This window comes from Nansenia antarctica (assembly GCF_963989245.1).
Source record: "Nansenia antarctica genome assembly, chromosome: 6".
NCBI classification, from domain to species: Eukaryota; Metazoa; Chordata; class Actinopteri; order Argentiniformes; family Microstomatidae; genus Nansenia; species Nansenia antarctica.
In genome coordinates, this window is record NC_137676.1 from 10,079,393 (window position 1) to 10,102,895 (window position 23,503).

Genomic DNA, 23,503 nt, shown 5'->3' on the forward strand with positions numbered 1-23,503 from the left:
CACTCATAACCAGGGGTTAGAAACGGGGGTCAGAACCAGGGTTAGAGGGAATGAGATGGCATTGAGCTGAATACTTCTAGTGAATTTAGTGGTTCGGTGGTACAGTTCAGTGGTACAGCAGTTTCTCCCTTTTATGTTCCATCCCCGGTCATACATTACTATCCTTGAATCTGAGACATGTCGTTTTACATGTCACATGTCACTATAATGTCCTCACGGCCCCTCGTCTTCCTCCCACAGGGCAACATGGGTAAAACAGGAGTGATCATCGCCGCCTACATGCACTACAGCAAGATCTCAGCAGGGTGAGTCTGGGCTGAGCCCTCACACACCACAGTATCCTGGCTGATGGTGGGTTTAGTGCTGTAACAGTGGACACTGACTGTTTCTGCAGCTCCAGGTGGCTGCAGCCATGTTCAGGGTTGGGTCTAGGCCCAGGGGAGAAATGGTGGATTAAAGTTGTATGATTCTTTCGATGAACTTTGGTTATATGGACTCAGCCCTGTGCTTGTGTGTGTGTGTGTGTGTGTGTGTGTGTGTGTGTGTTCACAGGGCGGACCAGGCCCTCAGTACCCTAGCCATGAGGAAGTTTTGTGAAGACAAAGTGTCCTCCTCTCTCCAGCCGTCCCAAAACAGGTACCTGAAGGACTCTGTTGTGTTATTCACTGTATGTTTTCATTACAACCAGCCAACACATCAACCTCATATTCAACTCTCTCTCCCCCTCTCCCTCTCTCTCTCACTCTCTCTCCCTCTGTCTACATCTCTCTCTCTCTCTCCCCCCCTCTCTCTCTCTCTCTCTCTCAGGTATATCTATTACTTCGGGGGGCTGCTCTCCGGGGCGATCAAGATGAACAGTAGCCCTCTCTTCCTCCACCAGGTCCTCATCCCTACGCTCCCCAACTTCCAGGCCGACGGAGGTGAGGCTGTGTGTGTGTGTGTGTGTGTGTGTGTGTGTGTGTGTGTGCGCGTGCGTGTGCGTGTGCGTGCGTGTCGGGACACGAGGCTCTGAGCTATAGCCCTCTGAATGCTAGCAGTGTATTCAGATGGTAAGTCAGGGTCACCCTCCTCCACACGCACACGCGCGTCTGTTTATGTTCTAAGACCAGGCAGAGGAGGACAGACATTCTGAACATTCTGAACCTCTGTGTCATTGCCTAGGTTACTTCCCCTTCCTGAAGATTTACCAGTCCATGCAGTTGGTCTACACCTCCGGGATCTAGTGAGTCTGAAACACTTCACACCAGTGGAGGCTCCACCAGCCTCCCCTGCTTCATGTCTTCAACCAACTACACTGGTAGGCCATGTATATTACTAACTTTGTGTATGTGCCTGAACACCCCCCCCTCTCTCTCTATCTCTCTGTGTGTGTGTGTGTGTGTGTGTGTGTGTGTGTGTGTGTGTGTGTTCCACAGTGACCTGCAGGGCTCTGGGGGTAGGAGACTGTGTGTGACCATTGAGCCAGCACTTGTTGAAGGGGGACATTATGGTGAGTGATCATATTCATTTACATACAGAGAGAGAGAGAGAGAGAGAGAAAATGGAAAGGAGTTTTAGATTAGATTAGATTAACTTTATTGTCATTACATAGTACAAGACAATGCAATGAAATTATTGTGAGTCTAACCAGAAGTGCAACAAATAGCAATTATATTGCAGTGATAAGTAGCAGTATTTACAGCAATCTATACAGTAAAGTGCAAAATGGTAGCGTGATTTGCAATGTCATACCATGTCATACAATGGTGACTGGATGTGCAGTGGTATATATACATTGAGATTATATACAATGTGCAATTGTACAGGCTATGATACATATGATACATATATCGTATATAATGATAGTATACAACAATACAAAAATACAGGCTGTGGCCTATGATACACAGGGATGGGCTATGTACAGCATGATCTACACAGAACACAACTGTAACTATGTGGTCAGTGAGACGGTGTAGAGTTTAGAGTCAAAAGTCTGACAGCTGAGGGGAAGAAGCTGTTGGTGGTCCTGTTGGTTCTGCCCGAGAGGCTGCGGGTTCTTCCCGGGAGGCTGCTTTAATCCACCTGAAGCATGATGCTCCTCTACTCCTTAGCATTGTCCAGTAATAACCTCTAGCCCTTACACCTATGTTGTATTGTGGTATTGTGGGATATACCGGTACCTAGCAACTTTGAAGGATCATAATGTATTTTTGTTGAATAATGTCACCCTTGACACTCTTGAATGTTGACAATTTGGGTGACTTTATTCACCCTGGCCACTACATGAGTGAAAGGATACATTAGAATAGAGTAGAACGGGGGGGGGGGGGGGCGGATCCCCCTGTTAGTCCGTAGGGGTGATTTCTGGACAGCGAAACCCCTTCTCCTTCTCTTCTTCTCACAGCTGATGTTGATGTGTTGTTGTGTTCCCTCTCCTCCTCTCTGGCGCCCCCTGCAGGTGAAGTGCTACCACAGGCGGGTCCAGAATGCAGAGAGAGACACGGTCTTCAGACTGCAGTTCCACACCTGCACCATCCACGGAGCTCAGCTGTGGTTTGGGAAGGGAGAGCTAGACCAGGCCTGTACCGGTAGGTGTGGTGGGCGGGCAGGAGGGGTTTGGTGTGGGGGAGGCTGAGGGTAGGGGGGGGGGGGGGGTGCTGGGAGGGGGGCTAGGGGTCAGGAGTGGTCTGGGGTCAGAGGGAGAGTTGGACTAGGCCTGTATCAGTAGGGTACAGGGGGGGCAGGGAGGGGGGGTCTGGTATGGGGAGGCAGAGGGGGGCTGGGGTGGCAGGGAGGGAGTGCTGGTCTGGGTTTATGGCAGCGAGTCTGGGGTGTGGCAGGGAGTCTGGGGTGTGGGGGCAGGCAGGGAGTCTGGGGGGGGGCAGGGAGTCTGGGGGGGGCAGGCAGGGAGTCTGGGGGGGGCAGGCAGGGAGTCTGGGGGGGGGCAGGGAGTCTGGGGTGTGGCAGGGAGTCTGGGGTGTGGCAGGGAGTCTGGGGTGTGGCAGGGAGTCTGGGGGGGGCAGGCAGGGAGTCTGGGGGGGGCAGGCAGGGAGTCTGGGGTGTGGCAGGGAGTCTGGGGGGGGCAGGCAGGGAGTCTGGGGTGTGGCAGGGAGTCTGGGGGGGGGGGCAGGGAGTCTGGGGGGGGGCAGGCAGGGAGTCTGGGGGGGGCAGGCAGGGAGTCTGGGGGGGGGGGCAGGCAGGGAGTCTGGGGGTGTGGGGGCAGGCAGGGAGTCTGGGGTGTGGCAGGGAGTCTGGGGGGGGCAGGGAGTCTGGGGGGGGGGGGCAGGGAGTCTGGGGGGGGCAGGCAGGGAGTCTGGGGTGTGGCAGGGAGTCTGGGGGGGGCAGGCAGGGAGTCTGGGGGGGGCAGGCAGGGAGTCTGGGGTGTGGGGGCAGGCAGGGAGTCTGGGGTGTGGCAGGGAGTCTGGGGTGTGGCAGGGAGTCTGGGGGGGGCAGGCAGGGAGTCTGGGGGGGGCAGGCAGGGAGTCTGGGGTGTGGCAGGGAGTCTGGGGGGGGGGGCAGGGAGTCTGGGGGGGGCAGGCAGGGAGTCTGGGGGGGGGGGGCAGGGAGTCTGGGGGGGGGGGGCAGGCAGGGAGTCTGGGGGGGGGGGCAGGCAGGGAGTCTGGGGGGGGGCAGGCAGGGAGTCTGGGGGGGGGGGCAGGCAGGGAGTCTGGGGGGGGGGGGGGCAGCCAGGGAGTCTGGGGGCAGGCAGGGAGTCTGGGGTATGGGGGCAGGCAGGGAGTCTGGGGTATGGGGGCAGGCAGGGAGTCTGGGGTATGGGGGCAGGCAGGGAGTCTGGGGTATGGGGGCAGGCAGGGAGTCTGGGGTGTGGGGGCAGGCAGGGTCAGAAGAGGTCTGGGGACAGGCCAACACCATCTGCACCATCCACAGAGGCCCACTAGGGGAGCAGCAGAAAGGGTCTGGAAAGGAGGCTGCCTCAAACATGGGTCGACTGTGCTCCACAAGACTTAGCCAGCTGAGCTAAAAGCCGTAGACAAATGAAGCTAACACAAGTCTGGAGGTCTTAGACATGGTTACTCATCTCACATGGTTCACCCTCCTAACCACAGACTGGAATGTTCTCCTGGAGAAACAGGGGTTTTCACTACCACCGTCATGTAAATGTGAAACAGAAGTTTCTCCAAAGTTCCTGTCACTGTGACTCACATAGGGGATGTATACAGTGTGTGTGTGTGTGTGTGTGTGTGTGTGTGTGTGTGTGTGTGTGTGTGTGTGTGTGTGTGTGTGTGTGTGTGTGTGTGTGTGTGTGTGTGCGTGTGTGTGTGTGTGTGTGTGTGTGTGTGTGTGTGTGTGTGTGTGCAATAGCTAATTTCCCCATTTTCCTAACATCTTCTGTGAAAAGTCTGATCATTCCCAGATGAACATGAGTGTTTACTGGAAAGCACAGAGGGAATATACACTATGGAACACACACACACACACACACACACACACACACACACACATACAGTTAGAGTAGACCATCCAAACAGCTTACAGCTCCCCATGTACATGATAAAGATACCACCGTTTGAAATGGATGATTATTATGTTGTAAAGACTTGGAGAACACCTGTGTATTGGTCTTTGATAACAACAGTAGGCCCTGCAGTATTATCTCTGAAGACCATTGTCTCACTTCACATGTTGGTTGAGGCTCTGAGCGGATGACGTAGTCTGTTGTAAGACAATGCTCTGAAGACACAATCTGTTGTAGAGTTGGCTTATGTGCTGACTGTCTCTCTCCACCTCTCCTCTTTTTCCATCCCTGCTCTCCCCTCCTTTCTTCTACTCCTCTCCACTGCTCCTCTCTTCTCCTCACCTCTCCTCCTCTTCTCTCTCTCTCGTCTCCTCTCTTCTCTTCTCCACCTCCTGTCCCCTCTCTTTCCCTCCCTTCTCTTCTTCCTTCCTCTCCTCCTCTTTTCTCCCCTACTCTCCTCTCATGGTCCCCCCTCCTTTCCTCCCTCTCCTCCTCTCCTCCCCTCTCCTCCTCTCCTCACCTCCCCTTGCCTCTCCTGTCCTCTCCTGTCCTCTCCTCTCCTCTCATCTGTCCTCTCCCCTCCTCTCCTCTACTCCTCTCAGACGAGCGATTCCCCTCTGATGCCACGGTGGAGTTTGTCTTCTCATCCGGTCCAGAGAAGATCAAAGGGAGAGAGTACCAGAGGAACGACCCAGCTGTTACCGTTGACTACAACACAGCCGACCCGGTGGTGCGTTGGGACTCGTACGAGAACTTTAACCAGCGGTACCAGGACAGCCTGGAAGGTAGCTAGTCCTCTAAAACGTTAACCAGCCAGTAACTAGCCCGTTAGAACTTAAACCAGCCAGTAACTAGTCCTCTAGAACTTAAACTAGTCAGTAGCTAGTCCTCTAGTTAACCAGCCAGTAACTCGTCCCCTAGAACTTAAACCAGCCAGTAACTAGTCCTCTAGTTAACCAGCCATTAACTAGTCCTCTAGAATATTAACCAGCCAGTAACTAGTCCTTTAGACATTTCACCAGCCAGTAACTAGGTAACTAAACAGACACATACAGTATATACAGTATATCTCTGTTATGTCATACAGACCTCAGCAAGTCATTGTCAGGGGAGGCAGAAATCTGAGGACGGGCTCATTGTAATGCATGGAATGGACTTAGGAATGGTATCACACACACATGGTCTCTCTCTCTCTTTCTCTCCCTTTTTTCTCTCTCAGACATCGCCCACACTAAAGGTCCATTGGACGGCAGTCTGTACGCCCAGGTGAAGAAGCGCCGCGGCCCAGGCTCCGGTTCGCTGACCTCCTCCACCAATGGGAGCCCAGCTGGCACAGAGAAGAGAGCCAATCATCACCTAGCCCCAAGCTCTGACTCCGCCCACTCACTCGTCCACCCAGAGCGCCAGGACGAGCCTGTCCGCCCCCCTCCCCCCACGAGGCAGGAGAAGGAGGAGCTTGATCGTCTACTGGGGGGCATCGAGGGGAGGCGGGGGGAGGGGCGTGACCGAGACAGAGAGACGGCCATCCTGGATGACGGAGACTCCTCCCCCTCGGAGCGGGGGGGCACGCTGAGACTGGGCCGCTCATGCTCCTGCCGCGCCGGGTACCGTTCCCAGCGCTGCGCCGAGCCTGGCTGCGACCACACCCTCCTCATGCCCAACGGGTATTGCCTGGACCGGGCCGGAGGTACCAATGGACACCCCGGGGCCCCCAACCCCTCCTCGTCCTCTGCCGGCCCAGCCGTGCCCCCCTCCCACATGGACCTGTGCCAGCACTACAGCCCCCCGCACCCCCACCCCCATCAGGCCCTGCCCCCCCCCGACCTGGTCTGGGACCGTCAGCAAGGCCCGCCCCCCCCCCCTCACTACCTGCACCGCTCCTGCTCAGAGCCCCCCTCTCGCCACACTATGTGCCTCTACCCCTCCCAGGAGCTCGCCCCCCACCCCCACTCTCACCCCCACCCTCACACCCTCCCTCCCCAGGGTCGTCTGGTCTGCAGGGGGGAGGACTACGGGCCATACCACCACCCCACCTCGCACCCACTCCACCCTCACCACGCCAAGACCCCCAGCCCCTCCTACCACGACATGCTGCTGCTGGACGGACTACCGCCCCCTGGCTGCCCCTGCAGGGACTGCTGTATTCGGAGAGAGGACTCGGCCTATCACGGCATGCGCCTGGAGCGGGGGGAGGGCTTCCACTGGGACAGAGAGGCGGAGCTACAGCATCGGGAGGTGGGGCTTAGGAGACCCAAGGAGGCGGAGTTACCCAGAGGGGCAGATCTACACTGGGAGAGGTGAAGCCACAATTGCCTATTCTATTCTTCTGTTAGATTCTATTCTGTTCTATTCTAATCTACTCTTCTGTTAGACTCTATTCTATTCTTCTTAAATCATGCTAAAGAGATATTCTGGTATCTTGAATTAAACGCAATATTTGGTCATTATTTGGTCATTATTTGGTACGACTAAGGCGGGGAAGAGAGATGTCGCTGCATTGGGAGAGGGACCGAGAGGCGGAGTTTCAGTGGGAGAGGGAGAGAGAGGCGGAGTATTGGCACCGCAGAGCCACTGTGTCATCCTACGGGGTCACCCAGGGTCATGACCTCCCGGCGTTCAACTTTGACCCCCTGCCGTCCGGCCACCCTGCCTACCCAGAGCCCTCGCGCTCCCACGCCCACTCTCACCTGGACCTGAAATACAGGTGGGTGTGTTTATGGGTGTGTTTGTGTGTGTGTGTGTGTGTGTGTGTGTGTGTGTGTGTGTGTGTGTGTCTATGTACACTTTAACAGCGAGTTATAACTCAGTGTTTTCAATTACAACAGTTTTTCAAAATCTGTAAGAATGCCTGATGTCCAAAACTAAACCCAACCATCCCTCCCCACCTCCAGCAGTAGCAGTAGTGGGTACCAGACCCCCCACCCCCCCGCCTGCCCCTGCTCCCCCTACCAGCCCTCCCCCTCCGAGAGCAGGGGCTACGCCTCTGGCTACCAGTCAGAGTCCACCTCCCCCCTGCCCCCCCCCACAGCCATGACCACAGTCCCCCCCTGTAGCCACAGCACTGGGCCCCCCCAGGACCCCCACCACCATCAGCAGTATCCCACAGACAACCAGACTGGTGAGTTGAATCCACTTTATCAATTTATTTTGTATATAATCAATGTATTTATCCTTTTGGAATGATTCTCAGAAGGTGTAGGCAGAATGTGTTGTCTTTTCAGCATGTTTTATCAATGATCAACCAATAGAGGAAATAATGGCTACACCCTTATGAGAAGGGTCCTTTAAAACATCCATGGACACTGTGCGTAATAAGTTACATGCAAAGCACACTTTCACTGAAAAGAAAATTATTTTCATATCATTTCTCTCTTCCTCTCCCTCTCTTTCTCCCTCCCTATCTTCCTCTTCCTCTCCCTCCCTGTCCAATCAGATGGCCAACGGGGGTCAGGTGACAGTGTAGGTTGGCGGGACCACATTTCCCAGGGTTCCTTTAAGCGTATGCACAGAGATACCCATCATGCACCGTGCTCCACACCCTCTGACCTCTCGGGCCCGCCCACCCCCGTTCACACAAGCAGCCCACTGCGCACCCAGGAGAGGTATCTATCTATCTATCTATCTATCTATCTATTGGTCTGTCTGTCTGTCTGTCTATCTATCCTCTTCTCTGTCTAAAGATGGAAAATGGCCTCCTCTCTCACACCCATGTCTGTGTTCTAGTTCTAGTCTAGGTGATGTCCGCTCCACTGACATCAACAATGACTATGACCCCACCCGGACCCAGTATCATGTTGGACCTGACCAGGGGGGTCAGGACAGGCCGTACCATGATAGTGTGGACCCGGGGGTACAGGAGAGGACGGCTGACCTGTCACTAGCACAGCAGGCTAGCACCAACACACACTACACATCCCCCATGCCCACACACACACCTTCACCTACCCGAACCATCAGTCTCTGTACTACACCCACTCACCCATCGTCACCCACACACCCGTCCTCACCTACACACTCATCTTCACTTATACACACACCCACACCCACACACACACCCTCGCCTGTCCAGCCCCACGATCAGAGCACCACACCTACCCCCCCGACCCTGACTGCACCCAGCCCGTCCAACATCCACTGCCAACCCCCCGCCACCACCCCCACCCAGACAGCCCTCCCTGACCAATGCTGCCCCCCCGGACCCCCAGGCCCCCAGACCCCCCAGTCTGCAGAGACCGGTGTCCTGCCTCTCGTCGTAGCCCAGCCCCCATCCCCCCACCCTCACCCCAACCCTCTAAATACCAGCGCCCACCCCCATCCTGCCCCTGCCCCCAGCTCCCCAGCTCCCAGCCCAGCCCAGGGCCAGCTCAACGGAGCCTGCCCCCCCCGAGAGCTCACCCCCGAGGTCCCTAAGCCCACCTCTTCTCCCACCTCAGCCCCCTCCTCCCCCCAGCCCCCCATGGGCAGCCTGGAGGGCTCCCCCGTGACGGGCTCCCCGTCGACAGACCCGACTGTGCCTGGCTTCGCTACCCTGGGACGGAGGCTGATGCTGGGCTCGGAGCACCCAGGACCCCTGCACCACTACCAGGGTATGGAGAGCAGCAGCAGTGGGCATGACAAGCCTTGCTGCCCTCCCCCAGAGGGACACTCCTCCACCCCCACCTTCCCCACCTCCACCGGCTGCTACCCCTCCTCCATTCCCCAGGTCTGTTTTGGTCATCTCTTATACTGTTTTTTGTTTACCATTACTAGCTACTATTATAAAGCATTGTTGGGTTATAGAAAAACACTATTTAAATGAATAGCACTAATTAATTAATAATATTAATAGATTCAATGCATTTTCTATCATTACTTTACCTGTGTATTTATTGATTCATTTCTTCTTTCCTTCCTTCCTTCCTTCCTTCCTTCCTCCCTCCCTCCATCCATCCACCCCAGGTCCATTACTCTGGGTACACGTCCGTCACTGTCCCCCCGCCCCAGCCCCCCCTCCCAGAGAAGCGTCGCCACCCCTCCCAGCCGGGGTCCCCTAACGGGGGTGGGGGCGCAGGGGGTGGCACCCTGAGGTCCCCCACGGGCCATGTGCCCCCCCCAGCCCAGCACCATGTCACCTTCAGCCCCACGGTAGGGGAGATAGCGCCTTCTGCTGGCCATGGCGAGGCAGCGCAACCTCAGGATGTGGAGATGGTGGGGAGGGTCAGTGTGAAGTTTGTTCAAGACAGCTCTCGCTTCTGGTACAAGCCTGGCATCTCCAGGGACCAAGGTAAGTCAAATACACTAATACTATAATAATAATTATTATAATCATCATCATCATCATCCTAATTATGCATTTATTTTGTAAAGAGATTTTCTCATTACTCAAAGACACTACATTCCATGGAGAGAACAAGAATAGATAGATATATAAAAAGTAGAACAAAAGCACAATCAGTAAAAACAACAATAAAAAATAGTTTTTAAAAGATTAAAAGCAAGTTTAAAAATATGTTTTTTGAGGGATCATTTGAAGGGGGAATACTATTCTATCATAGTCTGGTTTTTATAGTCTGCACTAACTATAGATTTAGCGCCTGATCCCCAGACATAGATTAAGACAAGTCCTAGAGTCCTAGACTAGAGGGTCTCCTTTGAGAGTGCAGTGTAGTCTAGGACTACGACTTGGCTTAATCTGTGTTAGGTAATACCGCCATAATCATCTAGATACAGTTTGTTTTTCTTCATACAGGCTGTCAAACAGCATTGTTTATGAACTATATGATGTTATGATAATATGAATATGTATAATCTAAGTGACATATTAGGTGTAATATCTTATGATGTTGATATTAGGTGAATATAATAATAGCATGTTTATAATTCTAAGTGAAATACGAGGTGTAATATCTCATGTGTGTTGGCTCGTAGCGATTGCAGCCCTGAAGGAGAGGGAGCCAGGGGCGTTTGTGATCAGAGACAGCAACTCCTTCCATGGGGCCTACGGCCTGGCCCTGAAGGTTGCCACGCCTCCCCCCAACGCCAACAACCACAGCAGCAAAGGTACGGCTCACCCAGGGCCAGCCTTGGCTCTTCTGTTCCATCCAGCCATTTTAGACACTGACAGCCAAGCTCTCGTTTACCCTACCCTCATCCTTTTAGTGGCCTCACCTCGACACAATTCAGCTAATGTGTTCTTTGTATTCTCTCCCTAACATACACACATTCTCTCTCTCTCTCTCTCTCTCTCTCACTCACACACTATCTCTGTCACTCTCTCGCTCATACGCACACACATATAGTGGCCGACCCGTTGGAGCAGCTAGTGAGACACTTCCTGATTGAGACAGGTCCTCGCGGGGTGAAGATCAAAGGCTGTCAGAACGAGCCTCACTTCGGTGAGAGTCACATGATCACTAAGAATAATATACTCTCAGGTAGTAGTACTCAGCTGTATTGTCATTTAGTCATTGAAAACTATTGACTAAAAACGTCATTGTCTGTCTGTCTCTGTCTGTCTCTGCCTGTCTGCCTGTCTGCCTGTCTGTCTGTCTATCTGTCTGCCTGCCTGCCTGTCTTTCTGCCTGCCTGCCTGTCTTTCTGCCTGCCTGTCTGTCTGCTTGTCTATCTGTCTGCCTGTCTGCCTGTCTATCTGTCTTCTACAGGGAGTCTCTCTGCGTTGGTGTACCAGCACTCCATCACCCCCATCTCCCTCCCCTGCGCTCTGAGAATCCCAGAGAAAGGTGTGTATTCTTACTGTTGTCTTCCCTACTGGCCTGGTGGAGGTAGAAATCGGAGGACAAGCTCATTCCTCATTCCTTTCCATGCATTACAATGAGCACCCCCACCAATTTCTACCTCCACCAGCCTACCCTGGTGTACAACACATAAAGATATCCATTCTTCTGCCATAACTATGTCTGCCCTCTCTCTGTCTCAGACCCTCTAGGGGAGGCCCCAGAGGTGCAGGTGGTCAGTAACATGAGCACTGCTGCTGACCTGCTCAAACAAGGAGCAGGTGAGTCCTCTATCTCAGTCCTTTACCCATCCTTTATATTAGCTGTCCAGGTGAGTCCTGTATGACTCTCAGAGTGTCACTTTAATTAAAAAGATCTTCTGGTCCATCAATGAGAATCTGTAACGGCAGCATTCAGTCTGCCTCAGGACCAGAAAGATTTAATAGGATGTAGAACAGTAGGATGGAATATTATTGTTGCACATAATGTGGATGTCTGTTTTAGTTTTGTATATGTTATTATCTGGTTTAAAGTGAGGCACATAACCAAATATCTTTTTTTATTAAGTTCACCTTGACCTTGAGAAATTATTCACTGTTTGTTCTGATTGGTCAGTTTGTTTCCTTGTTTGTTCTGATTGGTCCTTGCCCCCTCCTGCCCCCAGCCTGTAACGTCCTCTACCTGAACTCTGTTGAGACGGAGTCTCTGACCGGCCCCCAGGCCATCGCCAAGGCAACGGGCGCCACGGTTGGGCGGAGCCCCCGTCCTGCAGCTACAGTGGTGCACTTCAAAGTGTCCTCCCAGGGCATCACACTAACCGACAGCCAGCGCAGGTAAGGCAGCTGTGTGTGTGTGTGTGTGTGTGTGTGTGTCTGTACCCACCCCCAACACTCTGTTTCTCCCCAGGGTGTTCTTCAGGAGACACTACCCTGTCAACAGCGTGACCTTCAGTAGTCTGGATCCCCAGGATCGAAGGTCTGCACCACCATATCAATACTATCTTTATGATTCATACCAATACTATCTATATGATTCATATCAGTACTACTTCATATCAAAACTATCTCTATGGGCTGCTTCATCTCTCTGCTACTGCATCATTCATGTTATATAATTCTCCATATGAGCTTCATCTAAACCCAGAGGTTATTTATCATAATTATCATCATATTTCAGTCGTGTGTGTGTGTGTGTGTGTGTGTGTGTGTGTGCATGCTTGTGTGCGTGCATGTGAGTGTGAGAGAGGCTGTAGGCTGTGGCTGTGAGTGCAGCTACCTGTGCTTGTTTGAAACGCTTCATCTGTGTGTCTGTCCCTCTCTGCTCTGTCTCTCTGCATGTAGGTGGACTAACTCAGACAGCACCACATCGAAGTAAGTGCTCTGTGTGTGTGTGTGTGTGTGTGTGTGTGTGTGTGTGTGTGTGTGTGTCTGTGTGTGTGTGTCTGTGTGTGTGTGTGTGTGTGTGTGTGTGTGTGTATTGACATGTTGTTATATTCCCTGCTTGGCATCATATTGTTTGTCTGCCTTGGCTATGTCATCCTAATAAATATCTGTTGATCATCTACCATTTAACATCATGTCACTTATCATTTCTCACAAATGTGTTTCACAAGAAGAAACAACTTTGTAGGTGTGTCGTTCTGCCCCTAACATATCTTTCCTATCCCTCCGCCTCCCCCTCCTCTTCCTCTCTCACCCTCTTCTCTACCTTCCTCTTCCTCTTCTCTACCTTCCTCTTCCTCGTCCCCCTCTTCATCTCCCCCTCTCTCCCCCACCCCAGGGTGTTTGGTTTTGTAGCCAAGAAACCAGGCAGCATGGCAGAGAACGTGTGTCACCTGTTCGCTGAGCTGGACCCTGAGCAGCCCGCCTCCGCCATCGTCAACTTCATCAACAAGGTCATGCTGGGGCCGCAGCGCCGATAGATCAACCCATAGCTCCTATAGCTTAGTTCCTAATCCCTACACCCTAGCTCCACCACCCTAACCCCCTTCCCCATAGCTTCTATACCCTGGCCCCTAGCCCCTACACCCTAGCTCCTACACTTATCCCATAGGCTTGTATAGACCTGAGAAGCCTGGATAGGGGTCAGCAATGTAGCAGAAATTCCACCTGGTCTATCTGAGGAAGATCAAGCTATGGTCATAGCTTAGACCTGTCAATTCTTCTCAGATCTGTAGAAGTGTTTAATGCATGGCAGTGGAGACTGGTTGAGGTAGAAATCTGAGGATGGGGAATGGTATCAAACATGTGTGTGATTAATACCCTCCCCTACTCCATTCCATGCATTACAAGGAGCCCGTTTTCCAATTTCTACCTCCACCAGCCTCCCCTGGGGTGTAAAGCCCTGAGAGTAGTTGCGAGAGTCTGATTTGGGCTTTGGACCATAGCTGTCTCCGGCCAGAGCCTGAACACCGCCACACCAATCCAAAACCAAGGACACTCAGCCAGTGTTCCAACTCCCAATGAGAGAGGAGGCTCCAGAAACACAGTCACAAATTCACTTCTCCCAGATCCAGTTTATTCAACCTTCTACATGCTACGTGCTACATGCTACATGCAAGGACCTGGTCCTTCTTTTACACACTCTGTTCTACTAGGGCCACAGATACCTTCTAGGTGGTCATGACAACTGACACAGTAAGAGTGAGGGTTGAAACTCACGTGTTATTGTAAAATGCCTCTGTCTGTATTTGAACTATGTTTTTCACAAGCATAATGCTTCAAAGACCCACAACACTGGCTGTGGCCTCGTTCAACTGTGTTTAATGTTTTGGAGTTAAAATGCTCCACATTTTGACTTTCTTTTGTAATAATGTTTCTATTTTAGATGTTTCTTGTTTGCCTTACAGTTATACCAAAGCCTTGATGTGAGTTACTTATGTAAGACATTTCAGGTATGCAGTAAGCCTCTTACCAAAGCTAGTCAGTTATATTGAACCTGGCCGTAGCCCTTAAATGTGTGTGATACAGGTTTCCATTGCTCTTTGGCAATCATATTTATGAGTCGAACTAAAGATTGATTATGTAATGCAGGGGAGGCTGGTGGAGGCAGAAATCGGAGGACAGGCCCATCAAACACCATTCCTCATTCCATCCCATGCATCACAATGAGCCCATCCTCAGATTTCTACATCCACCAGCCTCCCCTGATGTAGTGCTAGGCTAGAGCAGTAGAGGGTAAACGTGATGTTGTAAATGTTGATAGTTGTACAGTGTGGGTCTGTGAGAGGTAGATGTGTGTGAGGGAGAGTGTGTTGGTTGAGGGTACTGTGTGTGTGTGTGTGTGTGTGTGTGTGTGTGTGTGTGTGTGTGTGTGTGTGTGTGTGTGTGTGTGTGTGTGTGTGTGTGTGTGTGTGTGTGTGTGTGTGTGTGTGTGTGTGTGTGTGTGTGTGTGTGTGTGTGTGTGTGTGTGTGTGTGTGTGTGTGTGTGTGTGTGTGTGTGTGTGTGTGTGTGTGTGTGTGTGTGTGTGTGTGTGTGTGTGTGTGTGTGTGTGTGTGTGTGTGTGTGTGTGTGTGTGTGTGTGTGTGTGTGTGTGTGTGTGTGTGTGTGTGTGTGTGTGTGTGTGTGTGTGTGTGTGTGTGTGTGTGTGTGTGTGTGTGTGTGTGTGTGTGTGTGTGTGTGTGTGTGTGTGTGTGTGTGTGTGTGTGTGTGTGTGTGTGTGTGTGTGTGTGTGTGTGTGTGTGTGTGTGTGTGTGTGTGTGTGTGTGTGTGTGTGTGTGTGTGTGTGTGTGTGTGTGTGTGTGTGTGTGTGTGTGTGTGTGTGTGTGTGTGTGTGTGTGTGTGTGTGTGTGTGTGTGTGTGTGTGTGTGTGTGTGTGTGTGTGTGTGTGTGTGTGTGTGTGTGTGTGTGTGTGTGTGTGTGTGTGTGTGTGAATGCGTGAGTGAATGTGGTGTGTGTGTGTGTGTGTGTGTGTGTGTGTGTGAGAGAGTGAGGGAGGGAGAGTGTACACACAGTTGTGTGTGTGTGTGTGTGTGTGTGTGTGTGTGTGTGTGTGTGTGTGTGTGTGTGTGTGTGTGTGTGTGTGTGTGTGTGATTGGGGCACAGATATACAGTAGGAGATACAGTTCTAGAAGATGGGTATGGTAATGTTTTATTCACATGTAAGTTCTAAGGAATTGTGTGTTACTGGATGGAAACGCTAGAAGTAACCAAGGCAGGAACTAATGATGTCACACCCCTTATCCTAAATAATGCTGTCACAGTCACACCCCTCTCTCCAATGTATGTCCCATAGGGAGCGGCGATAGCCTAGTGGCTAGAGAGGTCGGCTAGCAATCGGAAGGTCGCTAGTTCGATCCCTGCCTCAGGAGGGAGCTGCATGTGCCCTTGAGCAAGGCACTTAACCCCTAATTGCTCCAGGGACACTGACTATGGCTGACCCTGTGCCTAGAGCAAAAAATACCAAATTACAACAATTGATTGACAAGTTGATTGCATGGCAAATAAAACATTATTATTATTACCATGCCATTATCTGTCAATCTATACAGTACTATAGCAGGGGAGGCTGGTGGAGGTAGAAATCAGACGACGGCCTCATTGTAATGCATGAAATGGAATTAGGAATGGTATCAAACACACGTGCCACCAGCCTTCCCTGTACTACAGCATAGCACACTGGTATGCTTTGCCAAACTTCACCATAGTTCACTGGATCAAGCAAAACAAAGTTTCTGTCAACTGTGAACCTTTGACCTTCCAAGTTACTAGGTTTGTACTTTTAAGCACCTGGACCAAAATGACAAGTGTGTGAACAAGAACTACCAGAAGATCTATGCTGTACTACACACATAAATGATATGGCTGCAAATTGTCATTTTGTTCTGTCACATATTTAAATATCGATCAATATCTAAACTCTGGGGCAAATACTACTGTCCCTATTAAAATGTATAATCATTGATAATTGTATTCAAAACATTAAAAACATGAGGATTAGGTTCCTGTCAGTGTGTTAACAGTGTAGATAGTTAAAACACACACACAGCTGCCAAAGGTCCTACACAGTTGGGTCTTGTTGTACCTACCTAACCAAAGACAAAGCACTACTCATGTATTAATAAGCTTTCATCAGTCATATCGTTATATTTGTGTACTTTTGCTTCATGTATTTGTATTATCAGCTGTGTGTTTTTCACATTGTTTTCATACGACATAAAAAGACACTACTTTGTATGACAGCGGTAATATATTGTGGCCTGTTGTTTTCTTATATTGATCTTTATATGTAGTAATATATTTTCTCACATGCAGCTAGGAAAGTGTATGAGACATAAAAGGAAAACATTTGTAAGAAAAAGGAGTATGTCATATGCTGTTTTTTAAATGAAAGCTTTGTATGCACAAATGAAGAATATAATTAAAACTTAAAAGTTGTGGTACCAAATGCCAAGGACTACGTGTGTTTATTGGGTTAACCCTTCCAGTCATACTTTCATGCAGTGGGGTCAATACAATGAAATGGGGGGAAATGTTCTCTAATTCCAGGCTAACTGAAAACATCTAACATAGAATAAGTGTAAAGTAAATAAATTCAATACAAATAACTAGGTTTTAAGTTATTTAGAGTTGGAAAAGAGAGGCAATTCAATTGCGACCTATGAGCTGAGGTTTTTGAGCACACTTAAGTTTTGACTGCTGCTACAGAAGCTTTGTTGGACTACTGAACTTCAAACAGCATACTATACTCACAAAATAAAAACACACACAATGGAGTTAAATTATACAACTTTATTAGTTGACCATTCCCTTTCCTTTCATTTCCAAATTTCAGATCTCAGCATGAAAAAAATATACGTTACTTTCATCATAAACAAATCTAATAAAAGCTTGACTCAAATAACTTTTGTTTTAAAACATTATCTCAGACAATTACTAGAGATCCCTTCACCAGTCTCTCACTGCCAAGAATGAAATACATTCATAGAATTCCAATTCTAAATTCCGTCAGATGAATTCTAAGTCTATGCAATACAGCAACACTGTTCAGATCCCTCAATCCCAAAGATCTAATCTATCAAGCAAAATAAAACCGACCATCATCAAGCTTAATTGGAAATACTTGATATGGCTGGTCTCAGATCAATGTGTGCTTCAGCCGACTCCTCTGCCTAGCGTGCCATGATAGAAGAGTTGTCTAAAGCACAAACTGATCTGGGACCAGAATGAGAACCAGCACTGTTCCATATCACAACACTCTCTCAAGACAAAGTTCAAGTCATTTGTCTTTGCGTCTTAATTAATGTACATTTTCCACAATGAACAACAGACGCTGTGCTTCAGGAATGACCACCAACATAAAAAATGCCCACCGTAGTGGGGTTAGTTTCTTCAAGCTTAGCATAGCATCAACATCATCTTTCTTCCATACAGAAGCTTAGCATAACACCAACATCTTTCTTCCATAGAGTAGACTTAACCTGTGTCTGAGAAACAGCCATTATGGGCTGCTTGCCTGGACACAGATTAAGCATAGTCCTGGACTAATAATGACTCCCAATCGAGTCTCCCTTGTATGTGTGACTCAGTCAGGGACAAGATTTAACCAGTGTCCAATAAAACAGCCCCAACAAGTTCAATTCCCTCTTTGAAATGACAAATACTTGGTAAAGCACGCCCCCTAGATTAAAACAAGGGGGTGTAACACATTTCCCAAATGGAGTGTGTAACTTGGCAGATGTGTAGTACTGTACACAGATGTGTGCCTGTCAGTAGCTACCCCTTCTCAAAGAAGCTTCCAGAAAGCCAAGACTGTCATGTTCAGCATCAAAAATGATAACAGATAAATAAACACAGAGCAAAAACATATTGTTATATATGGTAACAATGTGTACCGTTCTTACAGTGCAGCAAACATCCCTTCTCTAGTGTTGTTAAGTCCCAGGTATAAATAGCAACGGAGTTAGTTTAGCTTCTCTCCCTCAAAGCAGTCAACAGTCAAATGTCAATCGTTCTATACAGTGTTACTATGGTTACTATGCAAATGACACATTACCCTAAGGGATGCTCTCTATGGGTTGGCTTCCCGGACACAGATTAAGCCTTTTCCATGATGAGAACATTGAGTTTTTTGTGTGATTTAATTTGTCTTAATCTGTGTCTGAGAAACCACCCTGAAATGTGACAAACCCAAAACAGCAGCAGACAGTCATAGTTCAGTAGTAACAACATATGGAGACTGTGTCCCTAAAGACTACCAACTGTCTCCTTGAACCAAGGTTCAATAATAGGCTGGAGAACAGTTCTACCCTGAATTAGTCACTAGCTAAATGCTAACCAAATAGCAAAAACGAAACGGTGGTAGTGAAATCAAAAACAAAAGCAATAAAATAAAATGTTTTTTTTCGACCCTCTCTCCGTCTCCTCACCCCCTTTCTGGTTGACATGGCTTCCTCCGTCTGGTTGAGCATCAAGGGTTCTTGTGCTTTGTAGGACTGTTCCATTCATGTTGGGGATGGGGGTGAAAGGTGTCTCAGTTGTCTTCAGCCGGAATGTTCCAACCACAGGGATGAGGGGGGATGGTGGTAATGATGGGAAGGGGTTAGTGAGTTGGCACCACAAACACGTAACAGTGAGGTGCAGTGATATGTTTGTGTGTGTGTGTGTGTGTGTGTGTGTATGTGTATGTGTGTATGTATGTGTGTGTGTGAGGGGTTAAGTGCCTCAGTGCCAGAGTCATAGCGGTGGCCAGTTAGCACTGAAGTTGGCACTACAGTTGATGCAGGGGTGTGTGTGTGTGTGTGTGTGTGTGTGTGTTTTTTGGGGGGGGACGAGGTTAGTGCCACAGTCGTTGGGGGCGCTGGTGAACGGTGGTGTTGGAACCACAATCGATGTAGCGGTACGCTTCTAGAGTGTTCTGAGCAGTCCGCACCATATACGAGGTTTTTACTGACATCCTGCCAACACAACACACCAGTCAGACAGGAGAACCGAGCTACATAGCGAAACATAAGAAAATACACTACACACTAACAGACTATTTATAGAGAGAGAGGGGGGGGTGAAATGATGAGAAAGAGATGGGGAGATGGGGAGATGAGACGAGAGGAATAAGATGAGATGGAGAAGGGGAGATGAGAGGGAGCAGGGTGGATGAAATGAAAAGGAGAAGGGGAGATGAGAAGAGAGAGGTACTGCTGTGCATTAGGAGATAGGAGTACTTACTGCATGAACACCACGATGTTGTGCACTTTGATGCTTGCCATGGTGCAGAAGGCACTGGAGATCAACAGATAAACAGACGTTAGGAATTAAACTAACAACGATACAGCCAAATAGTGTTGTGTGGGCTTCAGCCATTTGGTTCCCCTTAACCTTTAAGGTTCCTCTCTTCCCCTCAAGACACAAACTCCTCTGGTTCACTAACTACAGATCATCATTGGTGTGTTCAACTTACTAGACATAGGAAGCACTGCCACTGATCTCCACACTGACCGTGAAGTTCACCTGGAGTCATGAGGAGGATCAAGACCATGAGACACCAAACACATCTACATCACATCTAGGAGGTCGGGGCTAGGAGGTAGGGTGTAAGGGCTAGGATGTAGGGGCTAGAATATAGGAGGTAGGAGCTAGGGGCAATGGTGTAGGAGCTAGAAGTTAGGGTCTAGGAGGTAAGGGTAGGTGTAGGTGGTTGGAGGTAGGGTCTAGGAGGTAGGGGCAAGGGTTTAGGGGCTAGGAGGTAGGGTGTAGGGGCTAAAGGCAAGAAGGTAGGGGCTAGGAGGTAAGGTGTAGGGCTAGGAGGGAGGGTCTAGGGTGTAGGGTCTAGAGTGTAGGGTGTAGTATGTAGGGTCTAGGAGTAGGGAGTAGTGTCTAGTGTGTATGTTCTAGGGAGTAGAGTTTAGGGTGTAGAGTTTAGTGAGTAGGGTCTAGGGAGTAGGGTCTAATACCTGTCTCTGGCTCAGGGGCTGAATAGTGATGACGTTGTCTAGTTGTTGTGTTCCTATCACCGTCTTCATATAGAGGACCTGACAGCTGACACTCTCCACCAGCACCGTGAAGAAGTTGGAGTTACTGAAGTTCAGAGAGCTCTGAAAGGGGAGAGGGAAAGAGAGGTAGGGAGGGGGACCACAAAAATATATATTAAATTCAATAGACTACAACATAATTCTAATTCTATGACACACATTATCAAGCTAGGCAGCTTCACACAGTTGGTCTCCCATGAGGCTGACCCCAACCATATTGCGATGGCTTCTGGAATCTTCTTTCTAGGTTGTCCCTTCCAGTGATCACGGTATAACTGCCAGACTAACCGTCATGTTCATCAGGACCCTCATGTTGGGGTGGTCGAATTTGACCGTCACCGAGCGTATCCCATCATCCTCCACCACCACGGAGCGAGGGAACAGGAAGAAGGCGACCAGCGAGGATGCCAGGAGGCACAGCACCGCCGACAGGACCACATACAGCTTCCTGTCAAAGGATACAACTTCCTTTTAGACTTTGACAGATGGTAATCAATTAATCAATCGATCCCTGTAGCACAGGACCAAAAACAGGTCACATGAAGTGTTGAAATGTCCACACTAGCATAACACTTAGACTCCCTCATCAATAGCTTGCTTCATTCCTTGTTGCATAAACACACAGTTGCATAATGGAACATCAATGTGATCGATCCACTTACACAGTAGTCAGGTAAGAGAGAAGCAGCGACTGAAGCGGTCACTACAGGACAAGCCTGCTGAATCAAAAGTAGTTCTCTCAATTTCCTCAGGTGCGTTTGATTAAGCTCGTCTAATGCTATGATAAGCCTAACCAAGCGTCCTCACAGTGCAACCCTGCCCAACCGGTGCACTGGGCGAGCTAAATCAAGCAGATGTAAGTATTATAAAGCTAACAATAACAGCCCTGCTGGGAGCCAGGTGGGCTGAGGACTTACGTTCTCTGAGGCTGGAGCCTCTGGTCACTGTAGGGGATCAACGCTACCAGTTCATTGACCTGCTCTGTAATGAGAACAACCAGAGAGAGACGCCTAAGTAATAAAAGAATAATACATGCCATTTAATTGACGCTTTTATCCAAAGCGATTTACATTGCGGTGAGTGTATATACATGTTTCATGGTCCTAGTGGGAAATAAACCCAAAACCTAAGCATTGCTCTACCAACTGAGCCACAGAAGAACACAAGTCAGATACAACTGTCTGTTCATTTCTTACAGGTTGACACGAAAAGTAATACCATCAATAATACTAAATCTAGCCTATCATCAGACAATTGATTACATATCTTCATTAAGCTAAACGTTACTTTTAATCTATGTCACTATTAACCACCCTACACATACATCAGTTAGATATACTCAGAGCGACTGATCATAGAAGTCTAACTAACAGTAGACGACAGGTGTCTCACCTGACGGGATGCGGCCGGTCCCCTGGCAGGTAGGACAGGTGATGCTGTCCCGGCCGGTGAACTCCACGTAGGGGAACTGGGCGATGTCCTCCCGGCGGTCCAGTCCGTCCAGCGAGTCGTCGTCATCGTCCTGATCCGCCTTCGGAGCCCCGCTGTCCGGAACAAGTAGAAGGGTGCTGTCGGTGCGGGACCAGTGCGTGCCCATGGGTGAGCTGGCTGGCTGGCTGGCTAGCGGGGATCAAGCCAGCCTTTGTCCAAGTAACAACTCTGTCACGGATTGAAACACACTTGACTCATGCAGGACTTGGACCTTGTTATTGTCAGAACACAATAAGATGGTATTCTCTCGGACCTTAATTAGGACACGAGTGTTGTTGTGGTGGCTATTCTGTGAATTCACAATGGCTAGCAAGAACAAAACAAGTGTTTAGTTGATTCAAGCACACACATAATCCCGCTCCATATGACTCACTGAGCTCGCCACCAAGCTAACCACTTTAAACAGCTGACTGGGCCGTCGCCGTGGTAGCTCTGCTAGCTAGCTAGCTACCGTTACTGAACATTGTGTTCATTCTCAGCTGGCCAGGTGAGCATCGCCTCTCTGGACATAAAACCTACCTTACCTGTATAACTATGAATGTGTCGCGGTTGATGATAACGACTGATAAGTGTATCAAGTCATCAGTCGTGTTGTTTGAGTTGCTGTCAGTCACGTTGCGGTTCACGTTCTGCTTGTTGTTGCTGTTCTTTCTCCTTCTCCGTGTTTTGCTGAGTAGTAAAATGGTCAAACGTCAAATTCGCTCGCTACTGCCACCTTCAGACGAATACGTGAACATGACGCAACCCAAACCATCTTTCGCCATAGAATTTTGCACATGAGTTGGATAGCACTTTTGTATATCGTGTGTGTGTGTGTGTGTGTGTGTGTGTGTGTGTGTGTGTGTGTGTGTGTGTGTGTGTGTGTGTGTGGGTCCTCTGCATCACTGTACAAGGCTACAAGCACTGTAGTGTTAAGCCCAGCATGTTTGGCATGTGTGATAATCAGGGGCGGACTGGGACAAAAAACAGCCCTGGCATTTGCGACACAACAGCCCTATTTCCAAACGCAACACGCAACAGGGATTGTTAACATAAAAAGCTTGAGATAACCAGACTGACTAGAATGGAATGTAGACATTTGGAACACATAACACACTGACATACACTACAATCGCTGATGAATTCAGAGTGGCGACAACAATCCACAGTGACTGACTTAACCTGAACTGTGGCATCTATCTTAGCCAAAATATTGCAATGCATTGGATTCGGTGAGTAATCCCCACTTTACCTAGTTAACTAGAACACTACTTTACATTGTTAGCAGGCTCACAAAACAAGCTGTGTTAGTTGACTAGCGATTTGTCATTGATTTTCAACAACGCTTAGCTCGCGCTTTTATTTTGAAATCGCGAAAACGAAAGTCAATGTTGGAATGTGTCTCTCCTTGTCATTCAGAGGACAGATGCCAAACTACCGACATGTTTGCTGTAATTATATGACTTGTCAGTAGGCAGTCATCAGTCAATAGCTCTTTCAATAGCCTTTTCACACCGAATGTACTTTGTTGTGCTATTTTCGGCCCAATACATGCGAATTTCGGTGCATCCCTACTTCCAACTACACTTGCTCCCTGCATCCAGTTGTTGCACATTAACTGCATTGCTCTCATAAAATTCCCCCATTCTGAAAATGAAAGCAGTGTAATGTTAACTGCTGTTATAAACGGAATGATGACATTAGGTGCGTGTCCACTGGCGATACAGAGCTGACTACAGAGATGGTGAACGTTAGCACTAGCTGAACACTAGCTAGCTATTTACCTTAGCTTGGTACCGTTTAGCTAAATATACAGCTTGTTAATGGACACAGCCTAAGTTAACTTATCTAGCCAGCTAGCTAACGCTATAACACTGAACTGCTCGAACCTGTGG

At 49.3% G+C, this 23,503-nt stretch overlaps 2 protein-coding genes across 2 annotated transcripts in view; one reads left to right on the top strand and one right to left on the bottom strand.

Moving 5' to 3' along the window:
• The window catches only part of LOC308160261 (tensin-2-like), a gene marked incomplete at its 5' end in the record, with an annotated part of 45,056 nt that extends 30,586 nt beyond the window's left edge, over window positions 1-14,470 (top strand). The window contains 22 exon segments of the mRNA XM_080534179.1: window positions 241-305; window positions 553-636; window positions 808-920; window positions 1,162-1,222; window positions 1,416-1,466; window positions 1,468-1,489; window positions 2,441-2,570; window positions 5,062-5,244; window positions 5,679-6,756; window positions 6,915-7,163; window positions 7,351-7,577; window positions 7,893-8,061; window positions 8,183-9,161; window positions 9,398-9,722; window positions 10,367-10,498; window positions 10,738-10,833; window positions 11,101-11,178; window positions 11,376-11,453; window positions 11,837-12,005; window positions 12,079-12,147; window positions 12,513-12,542; window positions 12,952-14,470. Coding sequence (XP_080390305.1) covers window positions 241-305; window positions 553-636; window positions 808-920; window positions 1,162-1,222; window positions 1,416-1,466; window positions 1,468-1,489; window positions 2,441-2,570; window positions 5,062-5,244; window positions 5,679-6,756; window positions 6,915-7,163; window positions 7,351-7,577; window positions 7,893-8,061; window positions 8,183-9,161; window positions 9,398-9,722; window positions 10,367-10,498; window positions 10,738-10,833; window positions 11,101-11,178; window positions 11,376-11,453; window positions 11,837-12,005; window positions 12,079-12,147; window positions 12,513-12,542; window positions 12,952-13,093 — 4,530 coding nt within the window. The 3' untranslated portion in view covers window positions 13,094-14,470.
• Window positions 14,471-16,926: 2,456 nt separating this feature from the next.
• On the bottom strand, window positions 16,927-21,777 carry LOC308161076 (transmembrane protein 106C-like). The gene is made up of 7 exons (XM_080535021.1): window positions 21,531-21,777; window positions 21,056-21,119; window positions 20,427-20,586; window positions 20,061-20,201; window positions 19,568-19,617; window positions 19,336-19,389; window positions 16,927-19,067 (listed from the first exon to the last, which is right to left on the bottom strand). The coding sequence occupies exons 1-7, from the start codon at window positions 21,733-21,735 to the stop codon at window positions 18,947-18,949; spliced, it is 795 nt and encodes a 264-aa protein (XP_080391147.1). The 5' UTR covers window positions 21,736-21,777; the 3' UTR covers window positions 16,927-18,946.
• Window positions 21,778-23,503: the final 1,726 nt, after the last annotated feature.